Source organism: Pseudoliparis swirei, chromosome 3 (genome assembly GCF_029220125.1).
Source record: "Pseudoliparis swirei isolate HS2019 ecotype Mariana Trench chromosome 3, NWPU_hadal_v1, whole genome shotgun sequence".
NCBI lineage: Eukaryota > Metazoa > Chordata > Actinopteri > Perciformes > Liparidae > Pseudoliparis > Pseudoliparis swirei.
The window spans coordinates 3,132,233-3,158,367 of record NC_079390.1 but is presented as its reverse complement, the minus strand read 5'-3'; the positions used below and the strand labels follow the sequence as shown (position 1 = coordinate 3,158,367).

Sequence of the window (26,135 nt, the reverse complement as noted above, 5' to 3'; positions counted from 1 at the left end):
TTTGATTGCCCCCACAAACTATTCTTTACCATGTTGAAATGTGTGTAATAACCCGAAAACACCTCACGACATTTATCATGTGCAATATGTGACATTTTTACCACGATCTGTAGTTTGAAACTGTCCAAAACTGTACATATTAGTACCTTTCTTGTTGTTCTTGGTACATATTAGTGTTTTCTTTCATGTTTTGTATTTTTTTCCTTCTTATTATAGTGTTTTGTTTTATACATATATATATCTATTATTTTTTTGTTCTTATTATAATAGTGTTTTCTTTTATGTTTTATATTTTTTTCCTTTTTATTATAGTGTTTTCTTTTATATATATATATATATATTATTTTTTTTCTTATTATTATTATTATAATAGTGTTTTCTTTTATATTTTGTATTTTTTCTTTCTTATTATAGTGTTTTATTTTATATTTTGTTCCTTCTTATTATAGTGTTTTCTTTTATATTTTGTGTTTTTTCCTTCTTATTATTGTGTTTTCTTTTATATCTTGTATTTTTTCCTTCTTATTATAGTGTTTTCTTTTATATTTTGTGATTTTTCCTTCTTATTATAGTGTTTTCTTCCATATCTTGTATTTTTTCCTTCTTATAGTGTTTTCTTAAATATTTAGTTTTCTTCTTTCTTATTATAGTGTTATTTCTAACCTGTTGAATCTGAGAGCGCTGCACTAGAGGTCCAATGTGTCGGGACTGTTGGTGTTTAGGCACAAATGGCAAATAAAACCTTGAATCTTGAATCTACTGCGTCCTTGCGCGTGCATCTTTTTTTCTCTAAGTGAGGAGGAGTGAGACGACAACTCTGCAGGAAAACCTTCAAGCGGGGACGCAGGCTGAGAAATTAATCACAAACAACACACGCGGTAACCAAAGAATCAAAGAGAAAATGACAACATGAATATGGCCTTCCAAGTGAACCTATAGTGTTCAAACTCCGTCGATAAATCTAAAAATATAATATGCTCTTCTCCTGTTGGAGTAATACACTGGAGCAAGATGTTGCTCATCTGAAAGCAGGTCAGGGATCAACAACAGATGTGGACCGCTTTGTAATCTGGAGAACATTTCATATTTGGGTGATTTATCCCGGGGGGATGTGCACACAAAGCCTCGTCGGAGTGATTTAAACACCAGATGATTAAATGATGTATTTTCGTGAAGCCAACATGATGATTAACTGCAAACTGGGCAACATTTCACTGAGAAGTTCTGTAGATCATATTTATCTCAATTTAATGGTGGATGTTAAACAAGGTGCTTGTTCTTTGTTTGAGTATTTCCATGTTATGCTCCTTTAAAGTGAATTATTGTTATTTTGTACTTGATTACATTTGTTTGATGACGTTAGTTACCGGCAGGCGGTGAAATGTGAAGTTAAAAACGTATTATTATTATTCTTTCTAATGGTCATCAAGGGGCGACTCCCCTGGTTGTATAAAAGTCTAGAGGAACACGACTTGACTTCCCACTTGATTTATTACCTCAGAAAACATTTTAACAAACGTCAAGTCTTTAATACAGTGATAAAAATGAAAAAAAAAATCCCATAAAGCAGGATATGCTTTAGGGCGTGGCCACCTTGTAATTGACACGTCACTATCGCAGAGTCGTCATTTTTTAAAGCTTGTTATCAGTTAATAAAAAAGCTTTTTTTTAGAGTTTGTACAGGTGTCAAACACAAGGCCCGCGGGCCAAATCCAGCCCGCTGCATCATTTCATGTGGCCCCTGGCGGCTTTAAAGACACGTGATCACCTTTTCTTAAAGAAATTGAAGAAAAATATCCCGTGCTTTTATTTTGAAGGTTTAGGATGAAAAGGATTTGTGTTTTCGTATTAGAGACATTTTCTTTTGTACATTATTTCTACACTCAAATAAACAATAATCAAATGCAAAGAGAGTTATTTAACAACATGTTCGAGGAGTTTATAAAGTGTTGCCGGCCCTTTAAGAGGGCAGCCATGATGCTGATTTGGCTATGGTGAACTATGGTGAACATGAGTTTGACACCCCTGCTCTAGTGTGTCACTTATGGTTGGAAACATCAAAGTTGACCAGTAAATATAACGTATTAAAATGTATAATCTTGTTTCTATATTATCTTATTTGTTTGTGATCAAATCTTGTATTGGTTTTCGAGATATCCACATGCAAAGGAAAATATGTACACTTTGTACGTATACAAAGGTACAAATAAACAAATAAAAAAGAAATAAAAATGAATATATACATAAATACGGGTAGATATGAAAAAACCTGCACACATATTGACATATATTTGCACATATCTGCGTACCCTAATGCAAACACACACACAGAAATACTGTAAATGTACCCCCCTCCCACTTTTGGCGACACCCACCCCCTATATTATATATTATATCTTGATGCTAAAACTTTTTGAACTTGAGTCACATTCTTAAAATCGGGACTTTGACGTCAGTTTCATTGAAAGCAGGATGAACAAAAACAGAAACAACAATATATTGGCAAAAATGTAAACCAGAATATTAGTTTTGCACCATTATTCTTCATATTTCATCACTTTAAAAGGACGAAAACCCCGAAGCATCCGCAGCTTTTCTTTCTTGCCCTTCATCTCCAACAGCTGGCCCTCACACATATACCACCGCTCCATATTTGGGTCTTGTGCTCACAGTTATAGTAGTGGCCAGCTGCTCCTAAAGGTTCCCCCCTCTGCTGTTCCCCCCAACAGCCAGAAAGCAGAACCTCCTTTACTCATGTACACACACACACACACACACACACACACACACACACACACACACACACACCACCCACACAGGGCCAACGGGGCCCGGCTGTTAGCCAGCCGCTTTCTGTACACTAAAAATGAAATTTTCGGATATCAGTCAGTCGCGCGCAATTCCAGGATGCTTTATTTTCATTGGTTGCTGGATTAAATCTTACCCAGATACAACAGATACGGGTTTTTTTCTGATTGGCTATTGTGTAGCCCATTTCTTTTTTTTGATTGGCTCCTCACAGCAGAACTCCAGCGGAGCGCTTGATTCCTCCACGGTGAGGGCAGCTCATGTTTGCGCGCTGCGGCACATTAAAACATGAAATAGCCGAGAGTTTTTTTCAGCGTGAGAAATACGATGTGTGGCGGGAGTGCGTGACGTAAGACCGAAATGCGTGAATCTCACGCTCAATGCGTAACACTTGAGAGCCCTGGGTACTACCCGGACCGAAACGCAACGCACATTTCGGTGCTTCTTTCCGGTGCCTGAGTCGATTGTTTCAGTGTAACTCTCGCTGTCAGAAGCAAAACTTTATTTGTCACGTGTCATCTTCAGTACCTCTGATTGGTTGTTCTCTTTGCCCATCAAAACAGTGACAGGATTAACCCTATAAGGTCTGCACATGACAATGCATATACAGGACTGTCTCAGAAAATTAGAATATTGTGATAAAGTTCTTTATTTTCTGTAATGCAATTAAAAAAACAAAAATGTCATGCATTCTGGATTCATTACAAATCAACTGAAATATTGCAAGCCTTTTATTTTTTTAAATATTGCTGATTATGGCTTACAGCTTAAGAAAACTCTAAAATCCTATCTCATAAAATTTTAATATTTCCTCAGACCAAGTAAAAAAAAGATTTATAACAGCTGAGTGTTTGTCAAGGCTCAGGAAACCCTTGCAGGTGTTTCGAGTTAATTAGACAATTCAAGTGATTTGTTTAATACCCTACTAGTATACTTTTTCATGATATTCTAATATTTAGAGATAGGATATTTGAGTTTTCTTAAGCTGTAAGCCATAATCAGCAATATTAAAAGAATAAAAGGCTTGCAATATTTCAGTTGATTTGTAATGAATCCAGAATGCATGACATTTTTGTTTTATTAATTGCATTACAGAAAATAAAGAACTTCATCACAATATTCAAATTTTCTGAGACAGTCCTGTATATATATATATCATATAATGGAGAACATATATTGTGTATGTTAACAGTCTGATATCCGTTGTGTGTCAGTGCTCCATGATAACGGCTTCTACAGGGAATATGGCCAAAGAGGTTTTTAACCCTCCTGTTACCTTAGGGTCAATTTGACCCCATTCAATGTTCAACCCTCCTGTTACCTTTATATTTACTGACATATTTTACCCTCGGGGTCAATTTGACCCCAGCAATTAAAACCTCCAGAAAATTATTAGAATTAATATTGTTTTCCAAGTTTAAGTGTGAGGTACTTTATGTTTGTTTGTTGACTACCTAAATAGCCCTTTAAATATATAAAAAAGTTGATATTTCTTATTTGACACAGTGAAAAACAGCCTGGGGTCAAATTGACCCTAAAGGTAACAGGAGGGTTAAACATTGAATGGGGTCAAATTGACCTGAAAGGTAACAGGAGGGTTAATGTCCTCATTGTGCGTTTTTTTTTTTAAAGTATCGGTTCAGGCACCGTTTAGGCACCGGTATCGTTTTAAAAGTACCGGTTTAGCACCGGTATCGGAAAGAAAAAAAATGATACCCATCCCTGACAGAGACTCGCTCACCTCCAGCGGCGGCGGTTACAACATCGCCAAACAAAAGGAAGCGGCGTGATGGAGTAATGGGAGGGTGAGGATGAGAGACAGCTGTGGTTACCAGAACTACCGTGCCGGGCTTTAAGCGGTGGAATGGTAAGTATACGTTCAACCGCGGCAACGGTTTGAAGACGCACAGGATTGCTCATGTCCAACTCCTAAAAAGAAATGCTAAGTAATGGGGAGAGCGGGCCGGGGTGGGGGGCGGAGAGATGGGGTGGGGGGGGGGGCTTGTTTTGATGTGGGTGAACAATAGTCCCCAGTGAGCTGGATCTCATTCTTACTTCCTAACCCCGGGACAGGCGAGCCTCTGATGACGCAACGTGTCCCTTTTTCAAAGTTTTAGCAAACACAGACGTGCTCCTATTCGTTGTTTTGGCAAGTCAACACAGAATCCTGCACAGTCATCGACAGTTGGGATGGGGGGGGGGGGGGGTCGCCATCGGAGGGGAAAAGACCACCGGGACAGCTGAGGGTGAGGGGGGGGGGGCTGAAAGAGAATCTTTTATAACGCTGTTAAATGAAGTCTCAGAGATGTTGTGTGTCCCGAGGCCCTGGAAGAGTTAACAAAGCCCTGCACACAGTCGTACCTCGTGTCACCTCCTGCTCACATCACTCAGCGTTTCAAGTGAAACAGCTGCTTCCTTCCACACACACACACACACACACACACACGCGTGCTCGCGCGCATAGCGATATCCTCACTCATTCACACATGAGGGCTTAGCTGTCCCGCATAACACGGACAGATTACTGGATGGCCTACAGAGTGAGATGTGTGTTGATTGTCAATGACTTACTTTGTTGGAGGGCGACGCCCACTTATCGCGTCGGGCGAACGAGGTTTGAAGCGAATTAAGAAAACGAGCGGAAACGAAAACGAAGCTCTGAGAAAGTTTGATTTTTTAATCTTTTTTTTCTTCTACTTTTACTACTTTTTTGTTCATTATAAAAATATCCCATGAAGCAGGATGTGCTTTAGGGCGTGGCCACCTTGTAATCGACACGTCGCTACGGCAGCGTCTTCATTTTTTTAAGCTTGTTTTCAGTTTATGAAAATGCTTTATTTTAGAGTTTGTACGTCCACCCTCGAGTGTCACTTCTGACCAGGAAACATACCGTATTAAAATGTAAAATCCAAAAAATGAGTTTTGATTGTCGATGACTCACTTTGTTTGAGGGCGACGCCCACTTATCGTTATAGTTTTAAGCGAATTCAGAAAACGAGCGAAAATGTAAACGAAGCTCTGAGAGACTTTTATTTAAAAAAAAATCTTTTATCACCACTTTTAAGTTTTTCTCTGATTCTTCTCAACCCAGATGACCATATACGACCAAAAATCATAGCTCATAGCGTGCATAGCACATGTCAAAAAGCAATGACATTACCGACTTATTAGGGCGCTGATTCATGTGTCGTGAGACAACCGCCGAACATTACCTTATCTTCTTCTATATGACAATAAATCATGCTCCTGTTGCACGCACACATGAATACACCTGGAAACCCGGCACCAAACAGAAAGCAGATAGTTATTTTACGCATCGTGAAGAACAAATGAGCCCCAGGCATTAATAGAAAAACAAATATATATACCTAGATAGCAAAAAAAGCAGCCAAAACAAGGACGTGTTTGTTTTCTTACACGTAAAAACCGGCGGCAACCTGCGAAACACCCAAATTATGTTGCACCCTTGACATGAACTCTACAATAAAACTTTGTTCTTCTTTTTAGCAACATTTATTATACAAAATCCCAGTTAAAGCATGCATACGCTGTTTTCTTCAGCCGGCTTCCCGCACTTGCTTTACACACGTCCCCTTCTTAAAGAGACAGCGCCCCTCTTTTAAAGAAACAGCGCCCCTCACTTAAAGAGACAGCGCTCTTTTCCAACGGAACAATAAGCACATTCCTCCTTGAAACCCAATAATAAGAAATGGACACCTTTGAACGACATCAGTAAGAGATATGAAATAACATTTCAGGGCGCGACACCAGCAAGTCTGTCTTTCAATCAGGGGGTCAGCGGTTCGATCCCCGCCTTAGTCGATGTGTCCTTGAGCAAGACACTTCACCCTGAATTGTATTAAGTTAAAATGATTGCAAGTTGCTTTGGATAAAAGCTTCAGCTAAATGACGTCTAATGTAATCATGAATGTGCTATTTCCCCTCAATATATCATTTCTTTGGACTTTAAAGCGTAACGGTTCGAGTCCTCCCGCGTCCTGTAAACACCGAACGTCCCACGCCGCTAACGCATGCCGTGGGTGTTCATCCGTGACGTAAACTCTTCCATCTCTGGATCGTCCCGCGCTAATACGGGAAAGCTCGAGGCAATAAACAGAAGAAACAAAGTGGCAGCGTGGGTGAAGTTACCGCTTTGCGACGGCCTCCACAACTATAAACATTATCGAGGACGCAAATCTAAACAGAGTCTGATACGCTGCAGCTGCCTTGAGGTAAGACGTCGTTTCAGTTCAGGACATTTCAGCTTCGGGAATGTGAAAATAATTGAATTTTAAACGGTTGGTTTTCCGTGCGGTCGTCGTTTCGCATTTGCTCGGATATAAAAACGATATTTGTAACATTTCTGTTATGAAAACAAAACAGAACTGAAGACTTTGTCATACGGCAACTTGCTAAGACACTTGTTGTAGTTTTAAGATGCTTTTTGTAGTTTTAAGATACCTTTTGTAGTTTTAAGATATGTTTTTGTATAGTTGTAAGATACTTTTTGTAGTTTTAGGATACTCCTTGTAGTTTTCAGATACTTTTTGTAGGTTTTAAGATTCTCGTTGTAGTTCAAGATACTTTTTGTAGTTTTAAGATACTCGTTGTAGTTTCAGATACTCGTTGTAGTTTTCAGATACACGTAGTTTTCAGATACTTTTTGTAGGTTTTAAGATTCTCGTTGTAGTTCAAGATACTTTTTGTAGTTTTAAGATACTCGTTGTAGTTATACGATACTTTTTGTAGTTTTAAGATTCTTTCTGTAGTTTTAAGATACTCGTTGTTGATATAAGATACTTTTTGTAGTTTTAAAATACTCGTTGTAGTTTTGAGATCCTTTTTGTAGTTTTGCTTTCAAAAGGCGAAAGTCAGGATCAATTCATTGTTGATTTTAAACAGCGTTTTCCAACCACAACACCCATGCTAACAGCTTGTGGTGTGCAACACGGGTCTTTTAAGATTAAAAACATATTTCTTCCATTGGATCCTGATTTCGTGGTCAAACCCGCCATCTGTCAAGGCGGCGGCCACCGTAGAGGAACGTCAGTCCGGACCGCGGGACCAGAAGTGGGCGTGACCCACTAGCCCAGTTTCTCCCGAGGCCCGTAAACACAGAACGCTTGGCAGATGTGAACGGTCTGTTCCTCTCACGGCTGCTGCTGCTTACCCACACGCCAATCAATACAATCGATCGGCGTACGGATACTCCACTAACATCCTTCTGCGTCATTAGAAATGAGTTTATCTTAGTTGGAGGGAGATTTGTTTTCACTACGCAGACCGAATGGAGACATAGGAGGAGCGGAGAAAGTTGTTGTTTATCTGGTTCAAAGTCATCCTCACTCTAACTGATGTGACTAATTACTTAAAGAAACAGAAAAAGAAGGCAGTGGGAGTTTTGTGTCACGGTGTTTATTTGTGTTGAATCATGTCCTCTGTTAACGTTGAATATAAATAATAATAAAAAATAACGTCTTTCCATTTCAAGGCTAAAAGTTCACTGGAGTCAACAAGTCGTGAGTCAGAGTGTCATCACATCGGTTCATGAGTGTTCTCTCGTACGAGGAATCAACCGGACCACAGACCATTAAACGGGATTTCACCGTTAATGACATTTAGAACTCTACTGAAAATAATCAAACTGGAAGCTGACTGGTTATTAACATCTAAATGCATCTTTTGCTCAAGGATGAGTGGAGCGTAACATATCGGCTCTCACTCTAAATTAGCCAAGCTTAATTTGAAAATAATGGTTATTGACACTTTGTTTTTGTTTTATTGTAATGGCCAATAGGTGAGTTTATTGCAAAAAAGTTCTGATTATTTAATACTTTCAGATATTATTGTTTTGTTTTTCTGCCAAATCAGCACCAATCAGCACCATCCCTTTGTTCTTTAAAGGTTTGCATTAACCTTTAAATACCTTTTAACTCTGTAATGATTCATTCTGGTCACATGACATCTATTCTTCTGAGGGATCATCCTCTGAAAGTTTTTCTCTGTATTTTTGGGAGTTTTTCCTGATCTGATGTGAGGTCAAAGGTCAGGGATGTTGTACGTGTACAGATTGTTAAGCCCACTGAGGCAAATTCGTAATTTGTGATATCGGGCTCTATAAAATAAACCGAATTGAATTGAATTAATTAGATTTGTAGATCTTCTGTAGCTAAAAGACATGCAATGCATTCTGCATGTGAATTCAGCTTCCTGCAGCGGCCTGAGAACAAACTGCTGGAAGCAAAGCTCCAACCGTGGTCCGTGTGACCGAGATGCAACACCTTGTTTTGTCTACTCGGTCATAGAAGTTGTGTCATTTCGAGTTAAGTTAAGCATTAGTTTTGTGATGAGGTGTGTGTGTGTGTGCATGTGTTTGGCTTCAGGACGGGGAGTGAAAACATACATGTAAAGGTGTGTGCACATGTGTCTGTGTGTGCATATTTCTGTGTGTGTGTGTGTGTGTGTACGCGCAAAATGGTTGCTGGTGGGCCCCAGCATTACTGCTGAGGTCGGAGCAATCATATGTTCAGCTGTGATTTCCATCAACACATTCCTGGTCGCTCACACACTCTCTCAGTGGAGCTGAGCACAGCACCCCCCAAGGATGTGACCTGCAAGCCTTGCAGACACATGGCTGCCTCGCCAGCGCTTATCACAACACGGCAGCCCGGGGAGGCCTTCGTCTGAAGCCACGTGGAGCCCAGCTCACGTTGACGCGGGTCGCCCCCTTCACGCTGGCCTTATAGAAAACCAGTCCATGATATACTATATAGCGTTCTGCGGAAGGCCAGCAGGTCTTACCACGCCGGACTGATTACAGGGTAGAGAGGTCAGGCCAAATGGTGCCTGGTCCCTCTACACTGGGGGTTGGGTACAAGGCTGGAAACGCCACTCTGGAAAAGGAGGCAATTGTTACAGAAATGGCTCAAAGGATGTGTGAGACCACCAGGAAACACACACTCGACCACACTTGCGTGCATTCCCCACGGACGTAAGGAAGTCTCGACATCTTTTACATTACGTGTCATTTGGCTGAGGATTTTATCCAAAGAGACTTACAATCATGTTATATTCACACACCGGAGACACAGCTACAGGGAGCAGCTCAGGGTTCAGCGTCTTGCTCAAGGACACATCGACAAGAGCTGGGATTGAACCACCAACCCCCTGATTGAAAGACGGCCCTGCTAGGCACCGACCCAGTCACCCCACATCTTCCACAGGAAACTAAAAACACATGTTTTCTGACTATACCTTGAATAAAAACAAATTATCACGTCAGTGGCACTTGAATAGCTCTTATGTTATTTCTTATTTTATTACTTATGGTATTACTCATGCTATTACTTGTGGTATTTTTGAAGTTTGGGCTTTCTTGAAGAAATGCTGTCTTGAGTCTTCATATAATAATAATTTACTTATTTTAAGTCTCTTTGGATAAAAACTTCAGCTAACTGACATGTGATGTGATGTAATGTAATAATTCTGTCACAATGTCAAAGTTGGCAAAAACACAACAACAATGAAAAGTCTCGTGGATTCAGAAAAGAATCTGGAAAATTGCTCCACCGATTGATATCACGTTTCCAACCGTCTTGAGCCTGAATAATTGCACACCAACCAGCACTGTCCGGCTAACGGAGAATTGCACGGTAACCGGCATTGCCCGGCTAACGGAGAATTGCACGGTAACCCGCACTGTCTAGCTAACGGAGAATTGCACGGTAACCGGCATTGCCCGGCTAACGGAGAATTGCACGGTAACCCGCACTGTCCAGCGAACGGAGAATTGCACGGTAACCCGCATTGCCCGGCTAATGGAGAATTGCACGGTAACCCGCACTGTCCGGCTAACGGAGAATTGCACGGTAACCCGCACTGTCCGGCTAACGGAGAATTGCACGGTAACCCACATTGCCCGGCTAATGGAGAATTGCACGGTAACCCGCACTGTCCGGCTAACGGAGAATTGCACAGTAACCCGCACTGTCCGCCTAACGGAATGCGTTTTCTCTTCACCTGGTCAAACAACAAGACGTGTTAAAATCCACCAACCCGGTCCGATCATTCAACGTTTATTGGCCAACTGGCGTTACGCCAAAAATGTAGCGCGTGCTTTTAAAATGCACGAGGGGTTCACTTTGAGGTTTCGGCCTTGAACACATTTTTCTTCCGCCCAAGGCTGCTTCGCGTCTCGACTCTCAAGAGTTACAAAGGTGTCACATTTGTCTCGCTACGCAAATATTGTTTGGCCCGGGCTGAGTAATGACCAGCTGTTACGCCGAGTATCAATAATGAGGGTTTATACGTTTCACGGCAAGTGATTCTTCGCCTCCGCCTGCACACACTCCTTTTTTTTTTACGTGACACATTTTTGCACACTTTTTTTATTCGAGGAATATTTCGGCAACTCCTATTTAATCGCACCTCAGGGCGACGTGTCAGGTTTGTCTGGCACTCCTTGTGTAATTGATGTTGTGCATATCGACTCGAAAGTGTCTATGTTAAAACTTGTTAATAAAATATGTGTTGATGCGTTCGGTGTTATGTAGACTATTTACAACAAAATATATATATATATATTAATCAGGACAGTCCAACTTTGACCAACCCCACAACAATAACAACTGACCGGTACAGTGAGCTTGTGGTGGCCTGTATTCGCCGTGTGGTGGAGCTGAGTGATGGTTCTAGCCATGCGCTACTCTCTCTCTCACTGAGGGTGATGCTCCTCGTTCCACTTCACTTTCTTTCCCGATATTCCCGACGAATGTATTTTCTCCCGAGTCGTCGCATGCGTTCTAAATTCTAAAATGGGTGTGAGAGTCTCCTCTGCAACACTCTCGTCTTCCTCCTCTCCACACTTCTCTCTCTCTCTCTCTCTCTCCTGCCTGTCTCTCTTCCCTTCTATAGCTGTATCCCCCTCTTGTTCTGCACCGTAACGTCTTTCTCTGCTTCCTGTCATGCATTCCCTCGTTTTGTATCCCCCTTCTCTGCCTTTATTCACGCACTCTTCTTCTTCTTTTTATTGCTCTCTCCGTCCATCTACATCTGCACCCCCTCCCCTCGCTCTCCCTCCCTAGAAGACACACACACACACACACACACACACAGAGATAATACTGCGGCTACATGCGGCTACATACTGCAGCAGGCGAGCGTAGATACTCCCTGCAGCCCCTTTAAACACAAATAGTCGTTTATCTTTATGACCTTAAGGATGAAAAAGCAGCTTCCTGGTGGAAAATGTAATTCCGTCTGCAAAATCAAACAAATAGCTCAGATGTTTTTTTCTTCTAAAATCCAGAGAGAGAGAGAGTGAGAGAGAGAGACGTTATTGTCAAACCGTCATGTGGTCTTTTCTCAACATCTGCTGATTTCAGCACACGGCAACCACGGCGACATGAAGTTGTGCTTCCATTTCCTTCCATTGACACAATGTATGTTGTTTCTGTGAAGCCCCCCCCCCATGGACATACCACCCCAGCTTCGCCCCGTCTTGCCTTCTTCCCCCTGAAGCATGACAGAACTGAACTAGGCGTGCTGCTGTAACACAATGGAGAGACCTTTTTTTTATTTTTCATATTATATAACAGAGAGAACAGTCACATTTCATCACACACACACACACACAAACAACAACACCTCGGCAGACAGGCATCTGATGATCCCGCCACATGATAGGACGCACAGTGACGCCATTGTTCGAGCACCCTCGGGTGGACTTAAGAAAACATCGGCGCTGACTGACGGACGGCCGGCGGCGGAAAAAAAAGGAAAAACGTACGAGAATGTGTGCAAAAAATGTCTCAAGCATACATGGGCTTGAAAAAATTTTCCCCACCGGATGTTCCGGGTATCGTGTTTTAAAGAACGTGTGCTGTAAGTGAAATCACTGTCCGCTGGACCGTGTAATTGCTCAGTCATGTTTGATCCATCCTGGCTCCTGTACGCCTGGAGCCCACTTTGCTCATCCGCTTTGGAATAGAAGATTGAAAATGTCCCCGGCTAAGATCATCATATAGAGTTTCATGGGCCACTGTTCACATGTTCATAAGCCTTCATTAAACACTCATGCAGACAGGTGCTAGCACCAGGGATCCCAACCCCCCCACCCCCCCCCCCTACCTTTTGCAGGACGTACAGCAGTTGACCTCTTTTTTATTTAATTGACATTAAACACGACTCCGTCATTACCGCTTCATTTTTTATGTTTTTTTTATGTTAGCGCCGGCATGTCTGGGGCTTTGAATTGTGCATTAAAAAGAAAAGAAAAAAAAAATTATATATATATCAACTGCACTGGAATAAAGCCAAGTGTATACAGTATGCTGTGTGTCACACGATCCGGCTATAAAACTCAACAAAAGCTTTTTTAGATGTCGGGGAAATAAAGAAGAGGCGATGTGAAACCCCTCTTTAAATAGAAGATGGATGACTTCTTTCCGCACTATATATTGTTTGCTGGAAATCAGAGAATCACTGACAATCTGTGTGTTTTTTAAAACACAATGGGGCCCATTCTTTATCTGGAGCAGCCACTCCGATAATGCAGCTCGGCTTAAGTAACCGTCAACAATGGCGCTAAAGGGTGGCCTTGACAAATAAAAAAAAGAAGGGATGAAAGAGTGGAGAGATTATTGTGAATACAAGGACACTGAGTGACGGCCGAACACTTCAACTGAACCTCTCGGGCCAACGTGGGGCGTCTCCACGAGTCAAAGTCAGAGATGAGAATTAGAGTCTCTCCTCTCTCGTGACACTTTATTTTAGAACTCAAAGAACTGACACCACTCACTGCTTTTACATTTAAAATGAAAGAAATGGAGGCAGGTTCCCAAAAAATGTCCATGTTTCATAAATTAACTGTGTTATGTCACCTGTCTCTTAACTTTTAGTTTCTTTTAACTCGTCTTGTTCTGTGTTTTTTTGTTTGAAACTACGTGTTTCTTATGTTGCTGCCTGTCTTGTCCAGGTCATACTTCAAAAAAGAGATTTTTTTTATCTTAATTGGATTCACCTGGTTACAAAAAGGTTTAATAAAAATATTTTTTTAAACATAACAATAAAAGACATTAAGACAAGTGTGTGTTACTTATGTTGCTGTCTGTCTAGTCCAGGTCAGCCTCTAAAAATAGATTTTTTTAATCCCAATGGGATTCACCTGGTTAAATAAAGTTTTAATTTAAATAATGTTTTAAACATAACAATAAGAGACAATAAGACAATGTTGCTGCCTGTCTTGTCCAGGTCACTTTCAAAAAATAGATTTTTTAAAATCTCAATGGGATTCACCTGGTTAAATAAAGGTTAAATAAAAAAATTTAAAATTTAAAAACAATAAGAGACAATAAGACAACTGTGTGTTTCTTATGTTGCTGCCTGTCACCCTCTAAAAATAGATTTTTTGTAATCTTAATGGTTTTCATCTGGTTAAATAAATGTTATTTATTAATTAATTGTTCTCCATAAGCAGGAAAAGTAACGGATGTGTCAATCTAGTCCGATCGGTCACACGCGGCTCGACCTGATGTCATCGCGCACGTTGAGTTTGATAAAAAAAAATGTAAAAACGCTATCTGCGACGACTCTTTTCAACATCGCAGACTTTTTGTCTGCGCAGCGTCAAAGTCTGGAGACGTTACGTAGCCGTCTTCCAGTCTTTCGGGTGAACTTCCCATTGGTGACTCATGCGTGTCGGACAATCTGCGGTTCTTTTGACGGTCCTGGACCAGATAACATCAAGGCCTCCCCCCCTTGATCCAGGGAAGAAGAAAAAAAGAAAAAAAACTTCATGAATTGTATCTGCTGTGTAAGATACATATGTTTTTTAAACATATGTTTCATACTGGCTCCATCCACTCAGACAACAAGCCACCCACAGCAGCTCCGCGCTCGCTGGGAACAAACACAAACTCAACACCCCACCAAGAGGAAGCAGCTGTTATCAAAACTCTCTCATCTGCTGCACGACTTTGCAAAAGAAACTCAGCAATGTACACACACATGCACGCACACACACGCACACACACACACACACACACACCACTGCTGAACGAGCCTGTTAGATTCTCTCACACACTACAAAGACACTTCCTTTTTTCTTTTCTTTTTACACAACTTTCAGACTTTCATATTCTGTCGAGCTATTTTCTTTTGCATTTTACGCTCTACTGATTTGTCGTGTGCTCGTGGCAACATGCAGTACACACACAGAACAATAATGGTTCTTTAAAAGGTTCTTTAAAAGGCTTTGTGGTTCTCCGAAGAACCATCACCTACTGAAGAAACATTCTTTTGTTTGAGACAGCTTTATAGGTTATTTGAAGAACTCTTTAGGAAAGTAGTTCTTTGAAGAACCCTGGTTTGAAAGGTTTGTTGTAGAACCAGAAATGGTGCCTGAAAGAACCATTTTTAAAGGTTCTATGAGACAACTTTATAGGCTCTTTGAGGATCTCTTTAAGGAAATGGTTCTTTTTAAAGAACCATTTTTTGAAAGTTCTTTGAAGAACTATTTCAGGAAATGGTTCTTTAAAGAACCCTGGTTTGAAAGGTTATTTGTAGAACCAGAAATGGTGCCTGAAAGAACCATTTGTAAAGGTTCTATGAGACAACTTTATAGGCTCTTTGAGGATCTCTTTAAGGAAATGGTTCTTTTTAAAGAACCATTTTATGAAAGTTCTTTGAAGAACTATTTAAGGAAATGGTTCTTTAAAGAACCCTGGTTTGAAAGATTCTTTGTAGAACCAAAAATGGTGCCTTAAAAACATTTTTAAAGGTTCTATGAGACACCGTTATAGGCTCTTTGAGGAACTCTTAAAGGAAAAGTTTGTTCAAAGAACCGTGGTTTGAAAGGTTCTTTGTAGAACCAGAAATGGTGCCTGAAAGAACCATTTTAAAGGTTCTATGAGACAACTTTGTAGGCTCTTTGAGGATCTCTTTAAGGAAATGGTTCTTTTTAAGGAACCATTTTATGAAAGTTCTTTGAAGAACTATTTAAGGAAATGGTTCTTTAAAGAACCCTGTTTGAAAGATTCTTTGTAGAACGAAAAATGGTGCCTTAAAAAAACATTTGGAAAGGTTCTATGAGACACCGTTATAGGCTCTTTGAGGAACTCTTTAAGGAAAAGGTTGTTCAAAGAACCCTGGATTGAAAGGTTCTTTGAGGAACCAGAAATGGTTCTTCCATGGCATCACTCTGAAGAACCATTTTTGGTTCCTTATGGCATCTCCATGTTTCTGTGTGTAGTTCTGCTGCGTTTCATACGGCCAGCAGGAGAGATCCCACCACACACGGGTCTCCGCTGTCCGGTCGGTTCCACTGATGGACGAGCCACGGACACGCGTGTGCAGGACAGTTGCTCTTCACGCATGTTGCCGTTGTCACACGCCTGTTTGGCTCCGTTTCATCTCCCATTCACCGGAGAGCATCAACAATGTGCGTCTGTGGCCTCCCCGCGTGTCGCCGAGGACTCGGTACTCACAGCTTTGGACGTTCACGGTGCCGGTGGAGTTGTCCTTTCCCAGCGGGTTCTCCACCACACACGTATAATTCCCAGAATCCTCCAGTTGTGCTCCGTTGATCTGGACTCTGGAGTTTTTCCTGCGGGAGACAACACTCGCTCGGCTGAGTCAGGGGAGGAAACGGCATGGAAACACAACAAGTAGAAACAGGCCGACAACAGGGCAACCACTCTGTGCTCTACAGGTACACACACAACTGTACAATAAGAAAGAATGGCACTAACGTTAGCTAACGTTCTGTAATATAAAAGAGGCTCTTGGTTTTAAGTCAATATAAATGTTGTTTTTGTTGTTGTTGTTGTTGTTGTTTGTTTTACTAGAGGGACATTTTGGATGCTGAGTATTATTTCCTAAATAACATTTAGATATCTCAAAATGGATGTATTAAGAGAGCAGCTGAATACGGTGGTGCCAGTGTTACTACATTCCCCCGGTGGTCAACTTTAGAACTGCAACACACAACAAAAGTTCTTCTAGTTCTTAATTTATATGTCGTCTAAATGTTCTTTGTTTTTGTTGTTAGCTGTTTTTTTTTCTCACTTTATTACTTTATTACTATAATTACTATTATTAGTACTACAATACACTTTATGTTGGACTAGAGAGGAACATACTTTCAGATCTTTATGTTTGCATAAATGGAAGAAGTGACAATAAAGATGCAGCCCAAAAAAAATGATATTTTTTTCCCAATGGGTTTCTATCATTAAGAACATTTTAAACGACAAACAAGGTCAATGGTGACACTTTATGTTAAGCCTTAATTAAAGTGCAAAAGGCCAATTTCTACGTGTGATGTCATCGCTTTGTAAAGTCTATGGGTAAGAATAACTGAGCCATTCTTATTCTGAGACTTTTAACCTTTTTTTTCACACATCCATGGAGATGGATGTGTGAAAAACGCTCTATGAGCTCTATTTCCTCTAAACGTTCTAAAGGAGGGCAGATACAGGTTTGTTTTGGTTCAACTGCTCTCATGATAAAGATCTTCAAATTGGTTTTAAAACAGCGTTTTCTTGACAAACTGCCTCCGCCTCTCTCCGGCTCACGCCGTCGTGCGTCGGCTGTCCGGGCCGCGCGGGCGACTCGTACTCACAGGCTGTTCCGTATTCTGATTTTTCTGCTTTTCTTCAGCTCGTTGCCATCTTTGAACCACGTGTAGGTGAGGTTCGCCGGATTCCCCTTGGCCTCACACTTCACTATGAGCTTGCTTCCCTCTTCCACTATTATCGGATTCTTCATCGGTTTTAACTTTGGAGCCGAAGCTAAAAAGGAGAGAAAAAAGAGAAAATAGTCAACGTTAACTATAACCGCTGTAGACACACACACACACACACACACACACACACGTCATTATTGTTTGGTTTCCACAGTTCATTTAGGTTTGTGTGTGTTTGGTGTTTTTCGGGAAAACACAGAGCAGAGCAGCCAATCACCATCTCCACAGAGCCTCCCATGTGACCACCAGATGTTGTCACTAGAGACATTATCAACTTGGCCTCGGACGAATAAACAAGCTGAATTTCACTCCATCTTTGCCGCTATAAGAACACCTGAAGCAATATTTAGTAAACATCCACATGAGGAAAATGTGCGACCGCAAACCGACGCGCAATTAAAATGCAGGTGGTACGCGGGGAAACATCGGCGCTATCGTAACCCGTTTGTTGTGATGACAACACCAAACAGCTTTGGACATTTCGTTTTCTGTCATAACTCATTCGTCGACTTTGCAAATTTTTACAAACTTTACACAACTTTCATTTTCAGAAAAAAACTTCTCGTCTTCAAACATATATTTCATAATTTCCCGATATTTCTTTTCTCCAGAAGATGGAACAATTAAAACTAATTGAAATATGAAAAAAAGATATTTTTGTGCAAAACGCACACAAACGTGCACACGCAACACACACACACACACACACACACACCAACACTTGCCAGCTGACAGCTGCACACATGTTTAGGGAGAAGACTCATCCAGGGGGCGGGGCTAGAAAGAGAAGGGGTGAACGAGGGTCAACCAAGGGCTGGCCAAGATGTGCGCCCCCCCCCCCCACCCACCCACACACACACACCCACACACCACCCCCCCTCTCTCTTTTACACACATTCTCTCTCTTTACGTGTAACATCTCCAATCGCATGCTGAGCGGAGCAGCCCACACGAGGAGGATACACAACGCATGGCAAGCAAAGTGAAGAGTTTACACAGGTAACGATTTCCGATTAAGAGATTGAAATAAAAGGTGCACGTAGATTATCCCCCGCCGTGCTATACTTCACCGACCCGGTAACGGCGATGAGAGTCTGCACGGAGAGAAAGAAGAAGAAACAAATAAACGATGCTGCGGTTTTTATTCCTTGTGGATTCTAGCGGATCGTTATCCTTTCGTGGGGTTCAGTTGGATCGAAAAAAACATAGTTTAACAATGCGATAAGTGCCAAAGAAGCACATCGAGAGCACAATGAAGTGCTGAGCCTCGTGGGCTGGTCTTGTGAGGCCTGTGAGGAGCCAGAGGTTCCAGCTGTGGTTCTCTTTGACATTGAATGACCTTTCAGTGGACGCAGATTCAACATCATCATCCATGTCGGGAAAGAATAATAATTGTGTGAACTCTGTAACTTCTCTGTAGCTTGAACCTAGTCCTCCGTGTCAGCAGTGTTTGCATGACTGGAACACATGTTCTTCTGTTCTTGAGTAAAGTTCATTTCTCATATGAACTGGCTCGTCAAACATGAAGTACACGACCGTTCAAAAGTTTGGGGTCATCCAGACAATTTCGTGTCTTCCATGAAAACTCACTTTTATTTATCAAATGAATTGAAAATTGAATAGAAAATATAGTCAAGACATTGACAAGGTTAGAAATAATGATTAATATTTGAAATATTAATTTGGTTCTACAAACTTCAAGCTCAAAGGAAGGCCAGTTGTATAGCTTATAAATATCACCAGCATAACTGTTTTCAGCTGTGCTAACATAATTGCACAAGGGTTTTCTAATCAGACATTAGTCTTCTAAGGCGATTAGCAAACACAATGTACCATTAGAACACTGGAGTGATAGTTGATGGAAATGGGCCTCTATACACCTCTGGAGATATTTCATTAGAAACCAGACATTTCCACCTAGAATAGTCATTTACCACATTAACAATGTATAGTGTGTATTTTTGATTAATGTTATCTTTATTGAAAAAACAGTGCTTTTCTTTGAAAAATAAAGACATTTCTAAGTGACCCCAAACTTTTGAACGGTAGTGTAACTCTCATAATAAAGTCCCTATATAGCTGAATAATCGCACGCTGTGCCGCTGATTGATGTCTTCTACCCTCTTTAGAATGTTTTCTCTCACTTTTAAGCGTCTTTGTGTATTTAGAAAAGCGCTATATAAGTTTGAATTATTATTATGATTACTTTAGATGTCATTGTTTGCCATAGATTGTTCAATAAATACATATGCTATTATTATAATTAGTTTAAATGTACAGTAGCCCGATCGTGGAGCGTAACGCTGACGCTCGTCAACGATGGCAAATTTAAAATAGCTCATAAAAAGCTCAGATCAATGGAATTATTATTATCATACGGACTATTCTTAGTTCAAAAGCATCTATCTGTTACTAAAATTACTCTGTGGCTGACTTGTGAGCGATGATATTCATGGAGCGTGGAAAACAAAGACAAAGAGTCCCACACAGACACTCAGTAACCTTAACGAGCTCATTATTATTACGAGGACAGATGTGTGCGCTGCCGTCTCCAGCTGTTGTCTAAAAGGTTTTAGACAACAACATTAAAAAAAAGGCTGAATTTCTGGCTTAATAAAGGCGGCGCACAGTGCCGTGCATCGTATGTATGTATTCCCGAATGAACTCTGACGAACTCTCTTTCTTGATAGCCTCCAGCGAGAACATACACTGAACATGAGACTCCGAACGCTCCAGCTGTTCCACATTAAACATCTTCTGGTATTTGACAAATGTGCCGCTGGATGGAACTGGATGTTAAATGAAAGACGGGGACTGTGAAAATGTTCCGCGGTCTGCCGATCCGGCTAACGGCGTCGGTCGGATGTTTGATGAGCGGCTTCGTCGCACATCTTTCACGAGCGGCTCTCGAGTTTCAAAAAAGTCGCATTTTTTGGAAGGAGGACTCGAATCTAGAAGCTAACTAACGACTTGAGAGATGTGTCCACGCTTTCTTCTCGCGGCGGTGTGTCCCCGCCAAGGAAAATGAAAACACACTTTGTCCTTCGCCCTGGAACGGTGACAGGAACACAGGACTGCACTTCTCATCAGCCCGGCGTGCCAGATGTGGCTCTGATCCATTCTGCAGGATGCAGCTATAATGAAGACACAGGAGTCCATCGGACACTTCGCATATACAGATGTTTAGTCATCACGCCTCGCCAAGTATTTCCAGCTCCTTAATCAGTGTAACGCAACATGAATTAATTTTAAAAATGTCTTTCAACATCCATGGACTTTAAAAAAAAAAAGCATTAAAAGAATGAACTGGTCAGTGACTCAGAGAAGTTTCTCATGTTTGGACTGATGTGAAAAGCAGAGTATGATAAAGTTGATATTTTGATGGAGAAAACTTAAGTACAAGTCCAACGCACTCGAGATGAATAATCTCGAACTTGCAAAGTCCACTTCATGTTTTCCAACAACATCCTGATTATCTTCAGAAATAGAATAATTTCTCCGAGACAAATGGTTGTCTCATTTTTCCATGACACCGAGTGGAAAAAAGTGTCAGGCATAGCGACGATAAACCCCCGAACAACAGCCCGATTCTCTCCCGTTTGAAGCCGAGGGGCAGCTGCAGACATGGACTATAAAAAACAAATTTGGAGAATAGAAGCCTAACCGGCGTGTCAACAGCTCTTGCCTCGCAGGGGAACAGTTGGAAACCTCAAACCAGAAGAGAGAGCTTCAAAAATAACAAAGTCACGAGATGAATTAACAATGGTTTTGTTTCGTATTATTGAGTTAACATTTCTGTTTTCATACTTCCAGGAGCTTAGAGAAGGAATCCGAGGCATGCCTTTGTATTTCCCCTTCTGGACAAAGTATCCCTGATTACTCCTGGTGTTATGTCACTTTCACTGCACGTCGTCAAAAGACAAATTGAGCGGCGAGACAGCGAAGAGAAATTGGTTCTGCATGTGGGAATGATCTCCCGACACCGCGCGCCGGTCACTGCAACACAACATCTGCTCAAAAGTATCATTTCAACTTCCTCCCAAAACAATATACTCCCCCCCCCCCCAAAAAAATGATTATCTGCTACGTTGTTTACGCGTGAATCAAAACACTCACTAATCTCTGCCGACGTGCTACGAACAGGGTTTCTCCTTCAGGGTGAATCGGGGCCAAAATCAGTCGAATTATTTGCATGCAAGCAGCTGTCAGTCAGTTTTTGGCGCCCTGAACATCTGGAAAGCAAAAATATTTACCAATCCAGCATGATCACTGAGTTTAAATGTATAATACATAATGAGAATTAAAAATTTAGTATGATTAGGCTTGTCACAATAATATTCATAACCCTCAATAAAAAAAAATTCGGATGTCAATATTGTTTCCATAAGAATATCACCGATCGTTAACCAGCACGATGGAGAACATATTCAGCTCTCCATCATGTCTAAAACCACCAACATGGAAAGTCCAGAGTACCATGTGTTAAACTGAGGTCTGCTTTTTATAGCAATATTACTGCAGCTCCAAATAAAATAAAAAGGATATTTTATTGCAAACTGTCAAAAGATTAAAATAACATTACTTTTGCGCGATCTAAGTATAGAAACTAATGCGTAAGCCTTTCGTGGTCTCGGTGTTTTGTGACCTTTAGTGGTCCCGGTGCACATTGCTCTTTTGCAATAATAAATGTTGTGACTTATTATAAAGCACGGTGCATTAGTAGAAGAAAAATGTAAACATTGTATTTGAACCAACATCTGCTGTGTCCTGGTCTTAGTGCTTAGCACATTTTCATGATGAGGAGGAGTTGTGTATACTAGTCATTGCCAAATCCCACAACGCGGCCACAAAAAGCTGAACGCATATATTGTATAAAAACACTATCAGCACTGCAAACAAATGTGTAGAGCATGCACTCACGGTATTACATCCAGCTCTTGGGTAAAACCAACAATGTCCGATATTAAAAGCTCGTCATAAATTATCCCTAGACATTTTCTTTGAGAACCGCCTTTCAGGAGACTTCTCTTTGCGACCAATTAGTGGCTTTGATTATCCATGTCGAGACTATGACCTTAACACGAAACATTCGTCGTGCACGGATGTCCAGATGTTCTCCAGGCACTATGACGCTGAACATAGCGGTCAGTTGACATGCGATGAGCTGGATTCCTGATGAGTTTGTCAGTTGTTTTTGGAATCAGCCAACGAAAAGCCAATGTTGTAAGAGCAATTACATAAAGCAAGATCATACCTGAAGTGTAAGCTGAGAATGTCCAAGGCTTCAAATCCACCTTCTCTCACTACTTATCTCCATAAAACATGTTATTGATAAATAATTTGAGTAGCTCTAATTTAATTATAAAGGCGTGGTAGGTGTTAGGGCATGATAAAGAAGCATTTGGCACAAAATGAAGGAGGCCATTCTCCACTTCCGCAACTAATTATTACCTCCCTGACTACGCACGCAAACCCAGTCAGAAAATAACTTGTTGAGTTTTGTCTTGAATATAAGATGGAGGGTAGCTGTGAATGGATTACGAAACGATCACCAACACAAGGGTATGTAGGTCAGGTAGACCGTACAGGGCTTTCTGACTATAATAAAAGAGATACATTCTGATGACAGATTTGATGAAATGCCTCTGGCATTTCGTTCTCCTCATCTTCACGTCAAAGTTTTCCACCCCTCAGGGGTCTTTTCTTTCCATTAAGAACCCACATTTTGGCACACGTGTCTTAGTTAGGCACCGCAGAGGTTTTCCTGTCCAACCTCGGCATGATTTATGAGAAAGGTCCTGCAACATTATTTAACTTGTAAACTTTCAGCCGCAGTACACAGGCATTTAAAAAACCCGAAAGACTGAAGAGGAAATTACCACGTTACATTATGGCAGCAGAATTCCATAAATCAACACTTTTTGAAATACCTTCTGGTCCAAATCCTGGTGATGTCACAGCCAGGGAAAGGGCAATTATCGCTGAGAAGTACCTGCTGTGTAATTTTCTTGTATAAAAGGTATAATACTAAGTACTCCGGGACCGTCTGGTGCAGTACAAGAGACAATACTGTCAGGGCTCTCAAGTGTCACGCATTGAGCGTGAGACTCACGCATTTCAGTCTGTAGTCACACATTCCCGCCACACATCGTATTTCTCACGCTGAAAAAAACTCTGATGGAAATGTCACTCTTGCCTGTCTTCAAAACGTCAGAGCCCTGGACTGTCCTGTTCCTGCGATGTCAGTGATAGGTGACTGGCAGCCTAACACCCTCAACGAAGCGCCCATGGGCTATATTACACACAATTATACTTTGACAGATGTCCTCAACAAGAATATGTGAACATGTGCACGCGAGCAGAATATATTGTATTATCCACAATGTAACAGACTGTTTGCATATTTACACAAAAGTTAGTTGAAATAGTTGTCGTTGTGTTGAATAGCAAACCTGGAATTCCAAGCATATGACAGACATATTCGCAGACATGACTAAAAAACTAAAAGTTAGAATCCTAAACAACTTTACTGCAATCACTAATCAGGGTAGATTAAGATATATCATATCTGGAAGCAAGAACACGAAGATCTGACCTCAAGTTCCTTGTCATTTTCTTTCCATTTACTTATCTTATCCACTTAAATATAACAATTTTGGGACAAATGGGGAACTAATCTATATTATATCCATATTTTGGTAGATAATCTAACAAACGCGCAACAGGCGCTAATCTCCAATTATCTGTCTGAGCAGAACTCACGACATTTGTGTTTGTCGGCGCAGCTTCGTCAGAACACCAGTAAAGCTCGCTAGCTAGCTACCTCACTAGCTTTGCTTCACTTCAATGGTGATCCTTTAGCTAACTCACTAGCTTCACTTCACTGGTGATCCTATAGCTAACTCACTAGCTTCACTTCAATGGTGATCCTATAGCTAACTCACTAGCTTCACTTCACTGGTGATCCTTTAGCTAACTCACTAGCTTCACTTCAATGGTGATCCTTTAGCTAACTCACTAGCTTCACTTCACTGGTGATCCTATAGCTAACTCACTAGCTTCACTTCAATGGTGATCCTTTAGCTAACTCACTAGCTTCACTTCACTGGTGATTCTTTAGCTAACTCACTAGCTTCACTTCACTGGTGATCCTTCAGCTAACTCACTAGCTTCACTTCAATGGTGATTCTTTAGCTAACTCACTAGCTTCACTTCAATGGTGATCCTTTAGCTAACTCACTAGCTTCACTTCACTGGTGATTCTTTAGCTAACTCACTAGCTTCACTTCACTGGTGATTCTTTCGCTAACTCACTAGCTTCACTTCACTGGTGATTCTTTCGCTAACTCACTAGCTTCACTTCACTGGTGATTCTTTCGCTAACTCACTAGCTTCACTTCACTGGTGATCCTTTAGTTAACTCAGGAGCTTCAATTCACTTCACTGGTGATCCTATAGCTAACTCACTAGCTTCACTTCACTGGTGATTCTTTAGCTAACTCACTAGCTTCACTTCAATGGTGATCCTTTCGCTAACTCACTAGCTTCACTTCAATGGTGATCCTTTAGCTAACTCACTAGCTTCACTTCAATGGTGATCCTTTAGCTAACTCACTAGCTTCACTTCACTGGTGATCCTATAGCTAACTCACTAGCTTCACTTCCATAGTGATTCTTTAGCTAACTCACGAGCTTCACTTAACTAGTGATCCTTTAACTAACTCATTAGCTTCACTTCACTGGTGATTCTTTCGCTAACTCACTAGCTTCACTTCACTGGTGATCGTATAGCTAACTCACTAGCTTCACTTCACTGGTGATCCTATAGCTAACTCACTAGCTTCACTTCACTGGTGATTCTTTAGCTAACTCATTAGCTTCACTTCACTGGTGATCCTTTAGCTAACTCACTAGCTTCACTTCAATGGTGATTCTTTCGCTAACTCACTAGCTTCACTTCACTGGTGATCGTATAGCTAACTCACTAGCTTCACTTCACTGGTGATCCTATAGCTAACTCATTAGCTTCACTTCACTGGTGATCCTTTAACTAACTCACTAGCTTCACTTCACTGGTGATCCTTTAGCTCGCTCGCTTATCTTTTGAACAGAGCAGGCCACAAAGGCAGTCGGCTATAGAGGAAGCTGGCATATAGCCTCCTGTTCTGATGATGCATACATGCCGACTCTTTTAAGAAAGAGATCACACATAGCCGATCCTCAAATAAAGTGATGTCCTTTTGTGGATAATTACAGGCTGGCAACATGTATTAAAGAGCCGGATCAGACTGACGTATAATGGGGAGAGGATCCATCTTTACAATTGGTGTTTGGATGACCCACTTTGGGAGCCTTAGGCCAGGAACATCCGATGCATGTATCACTCTTTGCAGACACAACAAGCATCATCCATCAGGATGTTGTCATCGTGGCCGACTTTGAAAGCTCTATTTAAAAAAGGGTGGTAGGCCTACGCATGTAGTTTCAGACAGGTCGCCCATTTACCCACAACGATGACGAATCTCCTTTCATGAGCACATTGTTGATTCAATATTAGATTATCATCCTCTGGATATTGTATTTT

At 41.1% G+C, this 26,135-nt stretch overlaps 1 protein-coding gene across 1 annotated transcript in view; it reads right to left on the bottom strand.

Moving 5' to 3' along the window:
* LOC130188344 (pro-neuregulin-2, membrane-bound isoform-like) overlaps nucleotides 1-26,135 on the bottom strand; it is an 83,855-nt gene that overhangs the window by 25,182 nt on the left and 32,538 nt on the right. Inside the window, 2 exon segments of the mRNA XM_056406664.1 lie at nucleotides 16,293-16,411; nucleotides 17,429-17,597. Coding sequence (XP_056262639.1) covers nucleotides 16,293-16,411; nucleotides 17,429-17,597 — 288 coding nt within the window.